We start from the raw sequence: 20,757 nt of genomic DNA on the forward strand, positions 1-20,757 counted from the left end.
TTTGTAGTCTGACACCATTAAAAGAGTGCAAACTAATAGATGCTCTGCATTCTAGTTTGGGAACAGTTTTTGTCTACTTTTCTAAAAAATAATAATTTAATTAAGTCTCATTGCCCCAGAACTTAGAACATTACATTGAAATGTATGGTGTAAACCATTCTTTTTTTGAAATATATTTTTGAGTAATTTTTAGTCACTTCTAGTTTTTGCTAAGGCATATATTTAATAAATAATATGCCTGTGATATACAGTCAGTGTCAGTCCTTGCTACTTAATACATCAACAGACATAAAAGTACCTTTTTTCCTTGAAGCATTGAATAGAGGTCTTTTTTATTGATCAGGTTTGCAGGTTGGATTAGGGGTCCTGAATTTAAGTGTAACTGGATTAATTTTAATGACTGACACATATCAGAGACTGCCTTCAGGGGAAGTCTGTCTTCAGCAAGGAGCAAGGGGAAAACTCAAACTTGGCTTTAGAATGTTCATTTAAACTCTTAAAAATTTAGCTGTATGTTTTGATTGTAAAAACAGCGTTTTAAGAAAGCTTGTGTAATATGAGATTCAGACATGCTAGCATGACATATGCTTTTGCTTTTACCCTAATATTCAACAGGAAAAGGATTTTGTTTTTTAGAAGAACTTGCCAGATATAACTTGAAGTTTTGTATCAGTTGTTATAAGCTTTATTTCTGAAAAATGAACATCTAAAAATAGTACTCTTTTGAAGCACGTGAGCTGTCTTTGTATAAAAACTATTACAGCTGCTGTCTCATATGACACTTTATATGGCTGGATTTATATTGCTGGTTTTACTTCTAAGTCTTAGTAAAAAACTTTACTGGGAGGAGGTCTAGATTTCGTATATTTTGGTAGCAACATTTTAAATTGTGCCTCTGTAGAACTGAAATTGATCATGTAGTGTTGAGAACCTGTCAGAGGATTTGTTCTGTAATCTCTAATCGAAGTCATCAATTATATAATGTGAAAATATGGGTAGGCTTTGCCTCTGTGACTATGTGTATGTTTCTCTTAATTTTGTATATTTAGAATAAGAGTTGTGGGTGGTAAGGGACAGGAATGTCCTGAGAGGATTCTTTTCAGAAAAAAACACTAAAGTAGTAAAACCATCATGTTTTGTTCCCTTAGTTGTTTGGAACCTTAGCCTGCAGTGATATGAATTGCAGATGATAGAGGTGCAGAAGGCCATTTGAAAATGAAAAGGTCTTTTTGACCAAAATAGTCTCATTTCATCTTGCTCCAGTGTTTAGAAATATGTATTCTGCAGGTTTTAGGTAAACACACAGACTCAAATACCTCTGATGAAGAGAGGGTGTTGACCAGCAACAGAGGGAGTTTGGTCTGTAAACAGAATGTCAGTTGGAGAAGATGAAGGACAGAGTTAGAGAGGCTTGTGTTTCAGCCTCTGGCATAGGAGGTGTTTGTACCAGTTCATAGGATTAACCATGCAATGCTAAAATATTTACATGAAAAGCCCCTGCATCATCATCTCGGGTGACGGGTTGCCCTGCTCTCTGGTGTCACGTTGTATCTTGGCCAGGGTGCTTGCAGGGCAGGTAGTGAGACAGGATCTGCTGCGGTGCCTTTTCACTCTTGTTTCTTCCACATGTAAGTAGTGCACTGTGAGTGAGCATCTGGCTGAGTCTCAGGTACTTCTGATCCTGTGTGTCTGTTGACAGTGTATTTTTCCAGTTCCATTCTCTTGCTTTCCAGCTCCCAGTGACAAATAAAACAGCCCAGTGCTGAATAGCGGTGCTCCCTTTCTTTCAGTCAGTTGCTAGATCTCTGTACAGTTTCTGCAGGCTTCTTGTTCTCTTGTCAGCCACTAGTCTCTTGAATCTAAAATCAGCATAGGGTAGAACAGTTCCAGTCTGAACATAAACTGTTTCCTAGTCTGCAGTATGTTATCTGTACATTAGGAATAAACACTTTGCCTTGAAAGCCCTTAAATTCTTGAATACATTTCATGAACTACTACCCAATGGGTTTCACTCTTTGACATGAATTTAATCTCTGGTGGGAATAGAAGGTTATTTACCAAGTGTACTTATATTTTATTTATATTTACAGTTTTTCCTGTTCAGTTGAGTCCTGTTCCAGAAAGTGCAGAATTATGAAAGAAGGGTTCCCCTCACCTTTCCAATGATGTGTACTGCAATTGCTGTATATCATTGCAGTGTTTCGCATCTGCATATTGCGCTGCCAATTTACAACTTAACACCCTTAGGCAGATGTGAGGGATTTAAAAAAAAAAAAATCAGTGTTTTGAGGTCAAGAGTGCAAGACAAGATTCCTGCTTGCAAACATTTTGATTTATTTTTTTTTTACATTTCCTGCTGTTAAGTCCTCATAAGAGAGGCAAGATTGGATCCTCTTTAAAGCAGAGCACAGATTTTGCTAGTTTATGTATTTGGGATACAGAAGATATGTCATGTTTGGATTTATTTTATTTTTAAGGAGGAAATGTTCATGCTGATCAGTATTCTTGTTTTCTGCTTTTCTATTATTCATTGATTTCAAATGTAGTAAATCCTTAGAGACGTAAGTGGAATTTGCCTTTTATCTGTACGTAGCTGAGCACAGTGGGATCTTAGCCTTGATTGTGGTCTTGGTTAGCAAAGATTTAAAAAATACTCCAGATCAAATATCAGGAAGGTGTACAGGCTATTTACTGTGTAGTTACCCTCTTTTAGTGCCTTTGTATGATGTGTTCAGTGGGAGAGAAATTTTATGCAACTTGGTTTTATGGAAATACTTAGATATAAAATATCCTCTTAATTTTAAAGCTGCACTGTTTGTCTTGCATCCTAAGCAATTTCAAATGTTATCTGTGTTTGTAGATGAACTGGATCTGTGGCTTCTAAGTTTGTGTTTGTACGCAAAAGCATTTAGGCTTGGATCTAGCATTAGTAGCTTGCACGTTACTTATGGCTTTAAAGTTTTTTTCCTTCCAAAACGCTTTTCTGAAAGTGAAGTGGTTTTGGAAACATTTTGTGTTATTTTAGCTTTCTTCAGGGCTTCAGTCTTTTGAAATCAGTCCAGCTTAAAATCTCTTTAAAAATGCTGTGTATCAAGTCATACAAGCCCTAAATTGCTGCTGGAGTTTCTGCTCAGAAGAAGTGGTTGAGGCAGTCACTGTTTACTAATGATGGCTTCTAATAATGGCTTTTTCAATAAGCATATTTGTCAGATTTGTTGCTTCAACTTTTCTGAACTGCAGAGTCTCTTGAGGTCTTGCCTTTGGCATTGAGGTGCATGTTGTATTTTAGTTATGAACTAACATTGTTTTCATTGTCCTTCTTTCCCGCTGCTGCTGCTGCTTTTTGTGCACTTGCTTCTTCCTGGCCTGGATTTTTATGTTTGCTGTTCTTCATTCCTCAATTCTATGTGTACACAGCATCATGGTGAGAACAGAGACTCTCCTGGACTATCAAGTAAGTGACTTCTCACTCCTACATTATGTTTGCACATATATTTATAGTAGTTAGCATATATCTTTGCATATAGTTGCTGGGATAAATACTAGATATTCTTCTGTATTGTAATTGATACAGTTGAAGTGTGATGAAAATTTGCTGTTGGAAAAATGTTTTGCCTGGCATACCACTCATCCAAATGTTTCCCTACCATAGCCTTTATTTTTTTAGTGGAAAAAGTTTATTCTTCACATCTCCCAGTCATGGCAAGAAAAAAAAAAATTATATTATTTATCTGGAAGAGAAAAGGCTATTTTTATCAGTTTGAAATTAAATGTTCAAATGCTATTGTAGTATAGATAGTAAAGGTATAGAAATAATGGTTCAGAAACAGTTTTTTATTTTTGAGCTTGTCAACTTCTAGTGCTATGTGTGGTTCCCTTCATTTCAATAATATTACATATTCAGAATTGAACAGGTGTATATATTCTGTAATTCTTCAGGATTGGACCTGGTGAGGTGCTAGGGAAAACTTCAGATGTATCTATGTGCGTACATGCAGCCAAAGACTTACTGGTGCCACTGGCAGAGTAATTTTGCCTGGAATTAAGAGTTTGTGTATTTGGGGTAAAAAAAAAAGGTACAGGCATAAATTGTTTCTTTTTTCTATGAGAAATCTGTGCAGAAGCTGTGGTCTTAGCTGATATGGCATATTATAGACATTAAAAAACAAAGTTGAATTGAATTGTAATAAGCCTCTTCCTGTGTATGATGTCCTTGTGCTCTTTTCAGTGGTGTAGGCACTTTCATAGGCTCATTATAGAAACAGAAGTGGCAATCTGACACTTCAGATTTTTTTTTCATAACTTTACCTGAAATAAATTTGCTATAAAGACCCCAATTTATGTTTCTTCTAAGGTATAAATTGTACTGACAAATTTTTATATTAATAATTTGATGACCAGTATGCTGAACATGAACAAAGTATGTATTTTTCAACTCTAAACAGTACTGTTGGTACTAAAATGTGACCTCTAAAGAGTCACAGGGAGGCTTTGATATTTACTATTTGTTGTTTCTTTAAAATAATGCCTTGTCTCTCCCTCACCTCAGAGCAAATTGTCTGAGCATTAGGATATGCGGCATTTTGCAGGAGGGGGGACAACTTCCTCCTGGTGGTTGCTATGGTGTGGATAAATAGTTATGTTCTTAACTGATTTATTTCCATTTGTTTAGTACTTTTATGATGGTTTGTGTAAAAAGGAGATTTACAAACTCTCCTGCCAATCATTATTCAGCTTTATTTGAATTTCTCAAAATCCCACTTGGTTTAAGAAGTTAACCTTTAATCCCCAGGCATATGAAGTGCTTTTCACATGTTATGTATTAGGTGGTACATAAACTCTGTTTGGTAGGAAAAGAGCCTTTTTGACAGTTCTAGGAGTTGTTGCAGGGCCTAATTGACAACTAATGAAGGAATATGAATTTTACAGAGAGCTTGTAGCTTGTAGTCCCGTTAGTGTGACTGAGTCACCACTGCTGAATGTAGCTCATGCTTTAGTAACACTCGTGTGCAGAGCTTGCTTACGCTCCAGGTTACTGGCAAGTGCTGCCTGAGAAATTATTGCATTGTGACAGCTTAAAGAAACCTTTGGAATTCCCAAAGCTTAAAGCTTAAAAAAGAGTTAGCAGTGCTGCATGCTGCCCATTCACAAACAAGCCTTCTGCACAGGTTACTCAGGAGAGGGTTGCTAGTGCAGTTCCTGCTGTGGAGCCCATGGTGTCACCTGCTGCAGAGGCTGGTGGGGGCACTGGCAGAGCACAGTAGGCTGAGAAATCCCATCCCTGCAGAAGCTAAGTGGCCAGTGGCTCATCATAAGGAGTTTTCATCTAGTTGGCTGAAAGTTTGCCCTCCTTCATTGCACTGTACATCTTAAATCTTTAAAACAAGTATAGCTCACTCTCTCTGCAGTGATGTATTTTGTGCAAACCTGTGATGCAACTGTTTTCTTACCCCCCTTTTTATATTCACATACAAGTCCTTCTGTGGTACAGTCCCTTCCCAAGACTTCAGCAGCTGCCCTGCTCCCCCCTTTCCCTTACTTGTAGTTGCAGAACAATAAACAGCTAGTTTGGTACAACAAGAAGAGCAAAATCAGACACTACTTTGAAATACCAGCCTTCTGGCACTGACACTCGAATTCTGAGCTGGTAAAATGAGCTTGTCCATTTCCTCACATATTTTTCCTCAGCAGCAGTTCACATAGAGTATAGTTTGTTTGAAGCAGAGCTTTAGATGGCTTATCTCTTGCAGAAAAATAATAACAGGTGAGTGTACTGCAATCCTTGCAGAATCATTTAGGATGGAAAACACATTTAAGAATCATCAAGTCCAACTGTTAACCCAGCATTGCCACCATGACCCAGCAGGAGTCCACCACTAAACCACGTCCCCAACTGCAGCATCTATACATCTTTTAAATACCTCCAAGATTGGTGACACTTCCCTGGACAGCCTCTTCCATGCTTGAGAAGCCTTGTGGTGAAGAATTTTTTCTAATATCCAGTCTAAACCTCCCATGCCACAACCTGAGGCTGTTTCCTCTTGTCCTGTCACTTGTTACATGGGAGAAGCTACTTTTCAGGAAGTTGTAGAGAACAGTTAAGTCTGCCCTGAATCCCCTTTTCTTCAGGCTAAAACCACCCCAGCTCCCTCAGCCATCCTCATCTGACTTGTGCTCCAGACCCTTCACTATCTTCCTTGCCCTTCTCTGGACATTCAAGCACCTTTTTATTTTTTCATACTGCTTTGTGTTCATTCCAGGTTTTGCTGCAAAATGTTTGCACTACTGTAATAAGAGTAGTGATAAAGCTAAGAAGGCCTTTGTACTTTTCAGAGTCCATCCAGAGAATAGAACTTGTTTGGTTTGACTCAAATCTTCTGCTGAACTTTTAAGGAAAGCTTGGGAACTCTTAAAATCATCAGTGTTGTAAGTTCCAGTCTTTTCTTTAGTAAATGTTGCTTGTTTCCCTCTTTGAGCACGTTGTCAGTATATCTACTTTCACACGACAGGTGTTACAGAGGCAGTCATTCTTTGACTATGAAAAAAGGTACAGTTTTGTTGTGTGCAGCTTAACGAAATGTACAGAAACTGTAAAACAGGATGGCTGGCCAGGTGATCCTAGAAATAGGTGAGAAGATACCAGACAAGTCTTTCAGACTGATGAGGAGAGTAACTCTTCTGCTTTAAAACTTTGCCTTGACAGAATTTGTACATGATTTGTATTGCTAAGACTTGTTTCTTGTGATGTATATATACAGACATTCATCTTAGCTTTCTGGGATGTTGGTACAGCTTGATCTGGCAAGCTGTTTCATGGGTTGGCTGAGTTGTGGCTAGTTAAACCAAAAGCTGTCACAGAAGTGGCAAAGAAAATAAGTATTTCAGAAAATAAGCAACAGCTCAATGCTGTATCTGTATTGAGTATCAGCCTTTCCAACCTCATGCTAATTTTTGTTTCCATCTTTTGCCTCATGTCTTAGGCCAGTCTTGCTGGCTTCTTTCTGCCATCCTCTCCAAAGCAAATATCTGGTTTGAAAACCTCAGTTCTTTGAAATGTTTCACAACAGAGCAGTTGAATACCAATTTCATAAATGACAGTGAAGTTCTTAATAGAAATCTGTACACAAGCACATAACATCATTGAATGAGCATTCATTTTGCATTTCAGCAGTGGTAACAAACAGTGATGAACTGCCTGTAACTCCAGGAAGAATGAACCAGCACCAGGGAAGAGAAGCCTATTTTACTCCAACCAAAGAGTTACTCCAACCATGTCTCAGTCCAGGAACTACCCATAGTCAAGGTAAGACAAAGTTGTTTTTTACAGAGGTTTTAAAGAACTTAAATTCTGAACTTAATTATCTGTCCCAAATACTGGTTCAAAATCACTGCCTTTTACAATAAAGAGATAAGGCAAAAAGCATATTGAAACTTTGTATGTAATTATTTGTATCTTTGTGTTAATCTGAAACAGGAAAAAAATGCCCTATGTGATGGACTAGTATATTAAGGCAAGCTATGATTTGTTTGATGGGAGAACAGTCCACATGATGGTAAATGATTATTTGTGTGTGGTCCTGTAAAACCCATGGTAACTCTTTTCTCAGTATTCAAGTTGTGTCTTTATGCAGCAATGTTAATGATGTACCATAAGTGGGACTTTTGTAGAAAGATACTTCAACAATTACTTCTACTGAAAGACCCTTCTCTGTAGGAAAAGAAAAGAAAAAAAAAGTCTCAATGCTATTTTTTGCCAGGTTTCAAGCAAGGTCCCTCTGCCTTGCTAAACCTGTTGGAAACAAGCTCTAGATCCATGAGAAGTGATGGGATGGAAAGTGAAAGATAAACTATTTAAGAAACAAACAAGGGATAGTTTCTCTCCTTGCACTTATTTGCATTTGAAGCTACTTGCATTTATTGCTTAGGAAATCATTGGACATGTTTCTTGGGGTGTGTGAAGTTCTTAGTGAAAATTTGAGGCTTTTAAAATTCTCTTCCATTTTACTATGGGCAGCTATGCTAGTCATCCATGCTTCCTTCAGTTTTTTTCATGAGCAGTGTTCGTGAAATGGTTTTCAGTTTTTAACTGTTGGTGTTAGTCTCCCTAAGTGCCATAGCTTGCTTTGTCAAAGTAATAGTGCTAGTGTTTCAGAGTAATAAAGGCCATGTCTTGGGTAACTTTGAATCATATTCCTGTTTTCCCATTCAGTTCTATTAGACAAGAAAAAGATTTTGAAACAAAGACAGTTGTTACTGTGCTGAATCTGGTAGCATTTAGTGTATTCTAAAGTTACTATGGTAGTATTTTTGGTACTACACACAGCTAGCTCAGATATATATTCTAATTCCTGGTGTTATCTCAGGGAAACAGCACTTGATGTCCTCTGGCTTGTGTCAAGTCCAGAAATATTTTCTATATAATAGAAATATAACTTGTTTGTAATTTATATTATGTGGAAAGAACTTTTGGTTATTTTCTCTCTGTACTGTGTTGTATCCTGTGCTAGACAAATGCTGGAGTTATGTACGTGTATTTGAGTATTCTAATAAGTTCTTCCTTTTAATATTGATGTTCCCACTAAGTTATAAAGTCAAACCGTTGCGTTTTTTCAGGGCTCTCACTCATAGGAAAATCATTAAAATGGGCTTGAAAAGCACTAAGACTTGGTTGTCCTACATCAAGTTCCTTGCAAATACTAAGTTTTCTCTCCATTTGTTGGTTTTTGGTTTTTTTTCCCTTCTGAATATTTCAGGACTTATATAAGTGAATTTAAAGCAGTTACATGTATTTGTATTTTTTTAGCATCAATCATCACTGACTTAGTTTTCCAGAAGCACTACTAGATATAAGGCTACACTTCCATAAAACAAGAAATTTGGCTTGCATTCCATTTTAGTCGAGAAATGGTACAATGTGGGCTAGGTTTCAGTAACCCACAGTTGTCTTGCAGTCTATCTCCAGCTTGGGAGGTGATTTTTATGGAGTAGGTTGACCAACATTTAAAAATTGGGTGAATATTCAGTGGTACTTATTCCTAATTACAATGCAAGGTATTCCTAATTACAGGCAAAATTACAGTGCTGGCAAAATGTGAGCTTATTATACTGGAGAAAAGAGATGTCATGGAAGCCTGACAAATATGAAGTAGAACAGAGCTTAATGTGATGGAGTACTTGAGGCTGACTGTTGTAATTGAAATCCTTTTAACCAAGGTCTTTACGATGTGCCTGTGGTACTCTACAGTGAGATGGGAAATGTTTAGATACAGAATTTGAAGGCATTTGCAAGGAACTAAATGGAAATGCTTTTAGTCACTGACACCAAACTCATCCTTAGGAGATGAGTTGTGTAAATAATTCAATATCATGCTAGGCACAGAATAACAGAGAATCAAAACAGAAAAATGTGTGATGCCATCTACAAAGAACAGATTCAATAAATATAAGGGAGAGCTGTGGCACAGGTACTTAGCCTTTGCTGCGAGGCAGTTGGATGCTGTGCAACGCTATTGGGCCACTTTTACCTAGGTTGTTTCTTGCTGCCTGAATTAAAAGCACCTGTGTTGCAAGGCCACTTTGGCATACAACTTGTAACTCAAAAGCAGGTGAGTTGGAATGAAACAGAGCCTATGATGGGGCAGTCTCTGGAACAACCAGCACTAACTTTGGTGTTAATGTGGAAACCACCACAGTGGCTGTCCAGCAGCTGTCTAGGGACAGCCATGCTCAGTGACCATTTTTTGGAAAATCTGGAGCAAGCTTAACTTGTGTCATCTGCTTGTGTTTTAAGTAAGATCCTAATTACAAGTATTACAAATATGGTTAAAACTATATGAGCCTTAATGTGAGGGAGGGCAGATTAACATCGATTTGAGCCACTGACTTCTTATTTGGAACAAAGAGAACCATGTACGTCAATGTGAAGTTGTATGTATTTTATCATTTTAGGTGCTGCTGTGTATAAATACTGTGTTTTAATTTCTGACCATAGTTCTGGATTTCAGAAAGCTTCTATTTTCCTTCAAGATATGTCTTCCTCCTTCCTCACTCCTGTCACTCTTGTGAGATGGAGTATGTTGTCTGAGACTGAGATAGAGATCGTCTTCTTGGAGTCCAGTTCAGTTTATTTTGTAAATGTAGAGTACATTTTGATCTGGCAGTGTTGTCTAGTGACTGTTCAGCATAAGTCTATTTAAAATGTCACTGTTCTATATGATCTTTGCACTGTTTTACAAAATATTTTTAAGATCCTTGAAGTTACGCTGTCCTTTCTTCTGAGGCTGAAGTAGCTTGCCTGTGAGGCTGCAAACTGGCATGTGTAGGTGTCTCACTTCCATAGAAAGCTTTAGCAAGGTTGTTTGATGGAAGTGTACTTTTAAAAAAAAGGGATGGTGGAGATTTTTCCTGTATGATTTTAACTTGAATTTTAATTTATGTGGATTTAATTTATTCCTGCCTTGCCTATCAAGTAGTTAACTAGGGTGTCAGAATAGCCTAGTCCTGATCATAGTGCTACAACTAATGTGTCTTGAACATACTAAATGATTATACTGTGTTTTTTTGTTCAATATTTTATTTGGACTGGTCAGACTTGGAATATGACCTAAATAATTCAGTAGCCTTTTGATGGAAACTTAAATGAGCTTGGGGAGGCAGTTTTATCTGTGGAGCTTTGCTTATGTTTGTGGGATGGTGTGTCTTTAGGCTCTAGTGGGCAGCATGGCCTTGCCAACTGGCCAAGACCATATTTTTTTAAGTGTAGTGCATACATGTTAGCACTGCTAAATCATCTTTCAGTTCTAGCAGCTGACACACAGATTGTATGATGCTAATTTAGCTCGTTTTCTGTGTTTGCATTCAGTGGTTAAAAATGTTATTAACTAGTAATGAACAAACAAATGAACTTCCATCGAGCTGACTTTTGCTTGCTGATGTCATTTATGTCAGATTATCCCTGGTAAATTGAATTCTTGTAGACCTTATTAACTGAGGCATACTGATCTATTTCTTTATTTCTGCATTAATTAATTTTATCAGTTATTACATGAAATTTATGAAAAAGTCAGCAGTCTCCTTATAAATTATTATTAACGTTTTTAACTTACCAATATTTTCTTAAAACATATTTCAAACTTTTTATGAAGACAGCATAGATGCTTAAATAGCAATATTTGTGGTAAATAGAGGAATCTAGTTAAGATAGTATTATTAAGAACTCTGTAATAGAATGCTTGAGAATGTCAGACTTTTCTGTATTTTTCCTGTCTTTATTCAAAACATCAGTGAGATGCAGGTGAGGTGAAAATGTGAGTGTGTCCTTGTGGGATGTGTGTGCCCGTATGGAGTCTGACAGGAGATAAGAAACAGGATCTGCCTTTCTTTTCCAGCAGAGCAGTAGTAGTTGTTAATTTGCAATGTGATTAAAAATATATTGTGTTTCGTGACTGAGAAGCAGAAGTGGCTTAGGTGCAGGGAGGAGGGTTGACAGTGGAAACAAAATTACACGTCTGCCAGTGATGATGATTATGATGATCACCATGAATTGGAAGGAAGTTAAGGTGATTTTGGGGAAGAGTGAGGGCATTTTTGGCTGTGCTGAGCTTGTACTTTAAACAGTTCCAGAGGAAACATTTAAAGGATATGCTAGTGCTAGGATTTTAATCCACAGGATGCTGCATCTTTGGAGAAAATAGGAATTTAACCTTTTTTGTATGTGAGAGAAGGTGGAAAGTGAAGAATAGGCATTTTTAAGCAGTGGGTCCTAAAGAACAGTTATTAGCTGTTGAAGGGATGAGATGCCTTTGGAGCCTTAATGACTGAGAAAATACCAAACTCAGGTGTTACTGGCTGTGTACCCAAGGCAACTAACAAGTTAAAACTGATTTGTTGTTGACCTGTGCAACTTGCAGCTTAAAAAAACCCATTTGTTTCAGTTTTTTGGCTCAGCTGACAGCAGGAGCACAGTTTGTTTCACTGGGCAGTCACAAAGGTCTCGGAGTTCCTGACTCATCATCCCTGTTCTGGGTTCCCAGTGGTCAGTGTGCAAGGTGCCCCAGAGCTACAGCAATGCAGCTGCTCTTAACCAGCTGTCAGTGGACTGATGGAAGGAAAGATGCAGCCCTGTGACAGTGAACTCAGAGCCTTTTTAAAGTATTGGCAACTCTACCTGAGATAGGCACTAGGCTGTGGTGCTCTGGGCACGTTTCTGCCTAGAGGTCAGAAGAGCCTCTTTTTTCATATGGATGCATGGGACTGAAACCACAGCAGAGGGGAACTGTCTTGGAGCTGGGGAGAGAAATCCCACTGCCCATAATTCCAGCAGATGGATGCACTGAGCACAGGCGAAGCTGTAAGTCCACTGGGAGTTGATCGCTGCTTAAATGACAGTTTGTGCTGTTGTTTTTGGTTTTTTTTTTCCAACTATTGCTTTCAGTGTGTTAGTAATTCCTTTGGATGATAGTATTTGGCTTGCAGATGGCAAAATCTTGCCAATCTATCTGGTTCTAAACCAAGCTGTTTTCTGGATATTTGGGTTACATTTTATCTTTAATAGTGATTCCTGTTTTTCTTTTCACCTTTCCTATGAGTTTACTCTCTACATGTAGACAGACTTTGTCATGGAAGTAACTTCATCCTGTCTCCTGTTTCCCTTCACTATGTCTCTTCTTTGAACAGAGAAGCTGAAGAATGGTTGAATAACTTACTGTATTGACACAGTAAGAAGAGCTGATTACTAAGCATTTTATGCTTTGTTACTTCACTTCATCTTCCCATAAATCAGTCTCATTGTCTCACTGCTAAAGAAGAAACTGTTAAAGGTCTACTTGAGGGTCTCCAAAAAGCTTTTTTCTTAATACTTCAGTATGAACAGCAAGTGTTGCTTCTGAAGTAAGGCACCTTCTCTGCAGAATGAATGCATTTAATATCTTAGAAAAATGGTAATATTTTTGCTTTCTCCTGCCATATAAGAATTCTAACACCTTAGAGTCTTGCCTTGCTTTTGATGATGAGGAAGTTTTTTGTAATCAAGTGTGTGGGAGCCATGGGCACTGGTTGTTCTTTAGGTGGTATTGGATTAATGCCTGTTATCCTGCTGCAGGTTCTGAGCCTAGGGACATGGGCAGTCACTTTTTAGTTTTTTGACAGAGTTTGGAAGTGAAGCCCCAGTTCCACAAAACTGTTTAACTTATTAGGAGTAGCTTTAGTGATGCTTGTCTTAAATGGGATGTGAGCGAGGCTCTGGTGACAGCAGGAGCTTGAGCCCTCCTGAATAAATTGATCTTAGTCTGTGTCATAGAACTGAATTTCTTGTAAAAGGTTTTAAGTTCTGCTATGTGTGGTTAGTCTCCTGAAAACATTATCCTGACCTCCTGCTTTCTTACTGTCATGCATACTCTGGCACATTCCTCTCTGCAAGTCATTGTGTTTATTAGAACTTGCCATTTCTGAAATGCTACTCCACCCAGTATTTATGGCTTGGGTAAATTGCATATACTGCTTTCTGTGTGGGTTATAACTTTATGAAAGTGTGGTACTGGATTTAAAAGGCTCAGCAGGGCCGATTGCTGTGAAACATCTCAAGCAAGTTCTCTTTCTTCATGACAGTCTGTGCAGCACTGGCCTATTTGAACCTGAGCCGTGACTTTGAGAATTTCCTCAGGGTTGAGATGGCAATGCTGAAACCTGAACAGTGAGCAAAGCTATTTACTCTGTGTGGGAGGAGCTGAGCAGGCTGTTAGCAAGTGAGGAGGTGCAGCCAAGTGCATGGGCAGACTTGGTGGTCATTGGTCACCACTCTCAGGCTTGCCTCTGGAATTACTCCTCAGCTAAACTGTACTGGACCTGGGAACACCAGAGAACAGAAGAATATTTGGTGAAAGAAATTTGCCTCTCTCAACTACTTTGCAACTTGTAGTCTCATTGTTTAGGTATAATTTTTTTCTGAATCAAATATCAGTGCTGAAGGCAAGTATATCTTTAATACTCTTTTTATTAAATAGGAAAAAAACACTTCTACTTGAAATCCACATGTGAAAGGCAGGTGTTGGATAAAACCTTCATAGGTATGATAGTCTACCTGTTTTACTGTCTTCGGCATGCTGCAAAGAGTGTGTTTATACTGCATGTGGAGAATTATTTATGACCTTTCCATGGACTGGGGGGAGAATTCTACTGGAAAAGGTAGTAATGTTGAAAAGTCAGGGCAAATTACTGTCAAAATTGCAGGGCAAGTCTAAAAGGCTTCTGCCTTCCTCTACTACACCGAGCTTTCCTTCCTCTTTCTTTTTTCTCTAGCTTTCACAGAGTTTGGTTTTAATAAGATTTTGGCTTTTCCTTGGGTACCTGTAAAGGGAAAAGGATATTTTTTTTTACTTTGCATCACTAGATATAGTTGTATTACTGTATCAGCATCAATTTGTAGAATGTGTTAGTTATTCTGAACTTCTAAAATCTCTATAAAAAGGATTATTATACTGAAAATTCCTCATTTGAATAGTCCAGATAGATTTGAGTTCAATTTCATTGAATTCATGTCTTTACAATTTAGAGAGGTCTTTTTTGTTAAGACTGTGGGTTTTTTTCAGCTGTAAATATTTTTCCATTGGAGAAATGTTTTAAAACTAAAACCAGACTTTGTCCAAAGTATTCAGAAGTTGTTGGAACTCCACATATCTTCTACTTTGTTTTGTACGCTGAGATTTTATATTTTGCTCCAGGCAGTATCCTGGAAGAATATCTTAAGCACAGGATTAGGATTGGTTTTTCAGCCAGCATTTACTATTTGCTATTGAAGAAGCAGATATTGAATATTAATATTAATTATTGAATTATTAATTATTGAATAATTAATATTCAATATCTGCTGTGAGAAACGTGTTTTGTTAGAAAAATATATACATTAAATAAATTTTCCTCCTCTAAAGAGATTGACTGGGAGTGGATCCTTCCCCTTGTGCTCCCTCCACACCCTCCTGCCCCAAGATACAGGAACTAAATATTTTAGTAATGTAGGTATTTTTGTCTTCCTACTGATACAGGTGTTTTATAAATCAGAAAAAACAGGAAACTTTTGTTTTTTCAGTTTCAGTGACATACGTAATGTAGTGCCTCCTATCATGACTTCAACTTTTGTTACGGAAAAAGCTCATATATTCATGTGTGGATACACTGTGTCATGCACCTGATGCCTTTAAGGTAAAGTGCAGATACTTCCCTGTTTATGCAGGCTTTTCTGCCATGTCTGACTTATGCAGTTGGACTTGGCTGTAGTTCTGTTTGTATCTGAAACTATGTAAACTTCTAAGCTGTGTATGAGTGTATTTTCTAAATATATCAATTCTTAAGGCACTCAAAACTAATATCAAAAGGATAGAAGGCTGCCTGGGACATTAGCCTAAGATCACAAAGTTTGATTGCATCAGAAGATGGACCTATTCTGTCTGAATTTATTTTCAGGAAGGAGAGAAGAGAAAAGATGTATGCAATTTTTTGGTCTTCGAGGGGGAAGGGGTGAGGAGATGGAGGAGGAAGCTTAAATTAGATATTTTTCTTTTCCTCCTCTTTTTTAGTGGTGAGACAGAGTAGTATTTTGGTAAAGGGCTCAGAGCCTTCCTCTCCTGTGTTGCTGTTGAGTTAAAGCAGAAGGTGCTTAGAATAACAGCTGACAGCTTCCTTGAGTGGAGAGAGCCACAGAGAGGGGAAATGTAACCTTATCCATATTTAAATTCTTAATTTTATCTACCCAAAGAGTTCAGTTTCAGTTCTAAATGGAGAAAAAGGCATAGGAAGGAGAAAAAGGTATTTTAATCTGTTCCTGTTTACAGTTTGGCTACATAAGCAGTGTCAAGGGACCCGAGAGGGCATGGAGAGAAGTAAAGGCCAGGCCTTCAGTATTATGTTGTTTCCTGAAACCCCTGGAAGTACAGCCACTTCTTAGTGAACATAAGATGGCAGAGAAGACCCGGCTGTGAAACAAGCTGGTGGGCTGGCAGGTAGGGCTCAGCAGCTGGAGGCAGATGCAGACCAAGGGGTGTGTGGGTGTCTGGAGGAACCTTTAGTGTGTGTGACCCAGCCACTCGGGTAGGAGGGAGACATGGAAACCAGGGTCAGCAGAGTGTTCTGGGCAGGGTCATGGCCCTGACTCTGAAAGAGGAGAGCAGCCCCATTAACTGGGCAAGGTAGGTCTGTAATGAGAGGATACAGTTCCTTCTGTCTGTGAAGGGGAGTCCTACTGCAGCTTTCTCTTGACTTTAATTAGAAAGAAAAGAAAATGCATATTCTGAATAGATTTGGACCAAGATATTTGCTCTGTTTTGTAGTTAAGACAGATTTGGAGAGGTGATATGGAGCTGTGTTTATTAAAACAAAGCAAATAAACAAATCAAAAAAAACCCAACCAAAGCCAAACAGAAAAAATGGCTGTATTCTCCCTCCTTGTATTTCTTCCTCATTGCCCAGCCACTCCTTTAGTTTTTTAGCTGCTTTTTCTGTTCCTTCTGGGACATCTGGACAAGGACTGTTTCAGCTGAAGTGAGGCACAGACTTGGATAAATGGAGACAGGCCCGAATACATGATGCTTATCCAGATTTTCCTACTCCCTGTGCTTAAGTGAATCATGTTTTTCATATAGAATATAATGGTTTCTATTGGTGGCTATCCATGCCTCATCTTTGGTTTTTTTCTGGTACTTTTTTTCACCTTGTCATATGCTGGGAAGTTAACTATACTTCTTTGTATAAGGAGATGGAGTAAATAGTATTATTTGAGGATTAATCACATTCACGCTACTATTGATTTAATTTAGGGCATGTGATTCACTTTGTAAGAAAAGGAGACATCTAGTATGGAGTAAGGTAAGAACTCAAGTTCTTATTTTCAAGGCAAGTCTTGGTGTCCTTTTGTCCTGTTTTTTTAGTAGAGAAGGTTTCAAAAGCTGGTCAGAAATAAGGTTTGATGGGGAAAATGGGACCAGCAGAGAAACACCAAAGTGAAGGAAGTTCCACATTTGCAAGAGGGTGGATGTGCACACTAATCATTGCGGCAAAGAGGCTGCTGATGTAATGAGCGGTGGATGAAGGTGGTTAGGGAAAGATTATTTGGCTTTATTCTGGTAGTTGCCAGCAGGAGGAGTTTGGATCAGCAAATTTCTAGTCTTGAAGCACAGTTTATTGGAATCTTTTTTTATGTTTAAAATTTAAGGTGGCCCATTTAAGTGTTTTATTCATTGAATAAAATATTTGGGGCATTAATAATAAAAAGCCTTTTTTGTGGAGATCATTTAGGGCAGCTCTTCCGTGAGTCAGGCTGGTTTGTATATAAAAATATGGGAGAGTTTTAAGAAGAAAAAGCAATTGCCTCACCTTTTAAAGAAAAATAAGAAATAAAAATGTAGAGGCCATGTCTATTGACAAAAACTAGTCAGGTGAGTGCCTGAACAGGAAAGTTCAACTTGGCTGTGTAATGCAAGCAGTTGACTCCCTTTTTTGAGATTCCCTTAGCATACCACAGTATCAAACAGGGAAGCCACAAAGCTCTTGAGTTGTTCTTTGTGCAATATAAATTTGGGACTTGAAATACTAACAGGAACTTGATTTAAGGAATCCTTAAAACATATATACCATTAAAAAAATGATATGAAGTGTGTTTCCCAGGAAAAAGGAGCTGAAGCAAAGCCATTCCACTTTAAGCATCCTAAGGGCTTTGATGAGAGGAGTATAGTGTTGCTTGGCTTGCTGCTGATTTGGCAGCCTCTGTCTCTTCACTGCATTTTTCATGCGCGCCCTTCGTTTGTTTCTTTTTTTTTCCTCTTTTGTATCCCACTCATCAGAATGTGAGGTAAAAGGCTGCCACTGCAACACTCTTGCTCCAAGCAGCTTATGCTAACCAGCTTTCACAGAGAACATAATCCTTACACAAACACCTTAACTCATGAAGGAAGAAGGTCCAGTGCGACGTAGGTTTTCTTCATGTGCTGGGATTTCATCTGTGTTTTCTCCAAGAGCTGATGGCCGAAAGCTCGTCCGGAATGCTTCATTTGGCGGATATAACGAGCTCTCTCCTGCTTTACCAGGTTTGTTTCGGTCTTGCGTTTCTTAAAATGTACGGAAGCGAATATAATTTCCACCTCAAATTTTCACGCTTGAATGGCAGTAATGTACTGAGATGTCGGTAGAAATCAGAAAGAGTATTGCTTGTATGTATTTAGATAACAGCTCTTTGTAGTGGCGAGATTTGCAGACAGGGAAATGAGTAAGTTAGATTTTACACTGCCACAAATCTCACTTCAAAATGCATTGGTTTATTTGAGACTGAGTGGAATGTTTGTTTTGGTTGTTTGGGCTTTTAGGACTGAGGTTCTGTGATGTGGTTTATAAATGCTTTCCTCTCTTGTACTTTCCAACGTGTGCCTCCCCCTTCCCCCCCACCATACACACATAATGGATCTGCTTTAAAATTGTAAGGTACAGCAGAAGGTTTTCACTTAGCTGTAACTACTGGGAACTCTGCAGGCTGGTCATCAACGATTTGACATAAAATTACAAGATAGAAATGAGGGCTAAAACCATAGCCTTGCTAAACTCTGAAGTGCAAGTGTAGTTGAAGACTTACAACCCCTGAAAGGGCTTTAATCTCCTTTTTGCTCAGATTGGTTGTTTCCTGAAAATCAGTACTGGAATATTGAAATTAATTTGTAGATCATTGCACATCACTGTTCACAATGTGCTTCTGACATAGGTACCTGAATTTCTGCAGTTTATTTCAGAAAGCCTCAGTTCTTGAAAATGTGTTACAAGGTCACCCACTCCTGAAGGGGATCATAGTACAAACTGTGCATTCTTTCCAGAAGTGCTCTGGTTGTGTGATTTGTCTTGTGCATGCGCAGAGATGCACTTTATTGTGTAGTCCTGCAGGGCCAGGATGTTGGGGGGAAGGAAAGAGGGAATAAAATAATTTTCACTTTCTATTACGTGCCTCCTGCAGCATGGCTCACTGAATTTTTAAGCCCTGCTTCTGAAGCCCTGGAGCAGAGTTGGGTGCAGAGCATGGGGGAGGTTGCAGACACCATGTTTTATTAAACTTATTTTATCCTGGAATGTTTTCTTTCACTCTGTTTTAGGAAATGATTAGCCTTCTATCAAGAATCTAACACTGACTTTTATTCAAGCTGCTTACGAAATAAAAGATCTCAAAACTTGAAAGCATGGGGTTGGCAACTAGAGAGATGCTTCCTACCTTTAAAGTAAATGTGTAGTCTGGTAATTAGTGGAAAAAGGAAAAAGGGTCTCATTGTGTATTTGCTTCCTTTCTGTATAGAATTCTGCAATTAAAGCTGATCACTGTTCACAAGCAGACAATGAATGACTACTTAAAATGCAGAACAAATAGAAAGCATTTTTAATGAAAACATTTGAGTGTGTACATAGAATTAAAAAATGCTTTCTATTTTGGAATCTTCCATATATCTCTGAAGTATTTCAACATTCTTAACATGCTTAATGGACATTTTTTATATACTCTTTCAGACTGGTTTAAGCAAAGAGTAATTGTCTGTTTTATATATACTCATGTGTAGTTACAGTGATGACAGTCTCTGGTTATTTATTTATTTTATATGGTGCTTACAAAAGAGAACACTGCTGTTAGAAAATACATAAAAGGACTTTGCGTACTTTTCTGATAGCTTTGCTCTCAAAGTCCATGGAGGAATCTGAATTAGTTAATATGGGCTTGTGCTCTTAAATCTGATTGTCAACAAGCTTTTGAAAGTCAGTCAGTTAAAAAGATTATGGTTCCCTGTGTTCAATTCTTTAAAAAGATTTTTCCTTTTTTTTCTGATGTGTTTATTATATAGCACCAGTATTGATAATGCCAACTAAGTACAGCTCATACTTCTTCCAGAAGCATTTTCCAGCTCAATCCCTTGTTCCTCAAAACTGCACATGCACAACAGTAATCAAATCAGGCTGTTCCTTTCTTTTCATTTGGAAGTCAATAATATTGTTGCTTGGATTGCTATTTTGATCTTTTCATGCATTGCATTGCTTTCTTAGTGTTTTTTCTGTGTTTGAAAAAGAGCCTCCAGTGGATAGTAATTATTTCTTTTATGGATAAAACAGATCTGACATCAGAAAGTAACTTGCTTATTTTCTGATGTATTTTTCTCATCTCTCATAATTGCAGATGGCATTTATTGAGAGGCACAAAACCAGTATTTGAGATGTAAGAGATGTGGTTGGTTTTGGTTTTTCCCTTCCTTCAAAACTGACTGAAGGGACAGATTGTGGGTGCAACTTTAAAAAGTGTGTTATGCTTGAAAATTGAAATCTATTATCTAGACAGTTTATTTTGAAACTGTACCCTGCCACAGTCTTTATTCTAATAGTCTTTAATTTTGCAGTGTATATAGCCTTGTTTTTTGCCAACAACAGTGTTTTGAAGTCTTTGGGTTTATTTATTTATTTATTTATTTAAATTTTTTTGTTATTGACTACACAATCTATCTCAATCTCTAAAGCAGCACTATTTGATCGACCTCTTGTATGCAAGGGTTTTGGTTCCTCTGTCAGGCTCTTCAATATCTCTGAAAGCTCCTGATGAGTTTTAATGTAGATTTTCATGCGCAAGTTTTGGAAGAACATGCTGAGTGCTCACTGTAGGAATGCTCTAATGGACAGTTTCCCTTGGCTTCTGAGGTCACACCATGAACTGTGGCTGACTGCACTGGCATTGGGATCATCTTTCAGAGCCCATGGCAC

At 38.1% G+C, this 20,757-nt stretch overlaps 1 protein-coding gene across 10 annotated transcripts in view; it reads left to right on the top strand.

The window, feature by feature from the left end:
• LOC131592973 (oxysterol-binding protein-related protein 8-like) overlaps positions 1–20,757 on the top strand; it is an 83,691-nt gene that overhangs the window by 31,272 nt on the left and 31,662 nt on the right. For 3 of the 10 annotated variants that reach the window (XM_058865003.1, XM_058865002.1, XM_058865004.1), the window contains 2 exons: positions 3,418–3,454; positions 7,169–7,303. In XM_058865003.1, coding sequence (XP_058720986.1) covers positions 3,418–3,454; positions 7,169–7,303 — 172 coding nt within the window. Of the gene's footprint in view, positions 1–3,417; positions 3,455–6,260; positions 6,427–7,168; positions 7,304–17,856; positions 18,072–20,757 lie in introns of those variants that run through there. The other 7 variants (XM_058865012.1, XM_058865008.1, XM_058865011.1 and 4 more) reach the window with 7 other exon arrangements.

This window comes from Poecile atricapillus, chromosome Z (assembly GCF_030490865.1).
Source record: "Poecile atricapillus isolate bPoeAtr1 chromosome Z, bPoeAtr1.hap1, whole genome shotgun sequence".
NCBI lineage: Eukaryota > Metazoa > Chordata > Aves > Passeriformes > Paridae > Poecile > Poecile atricapillus.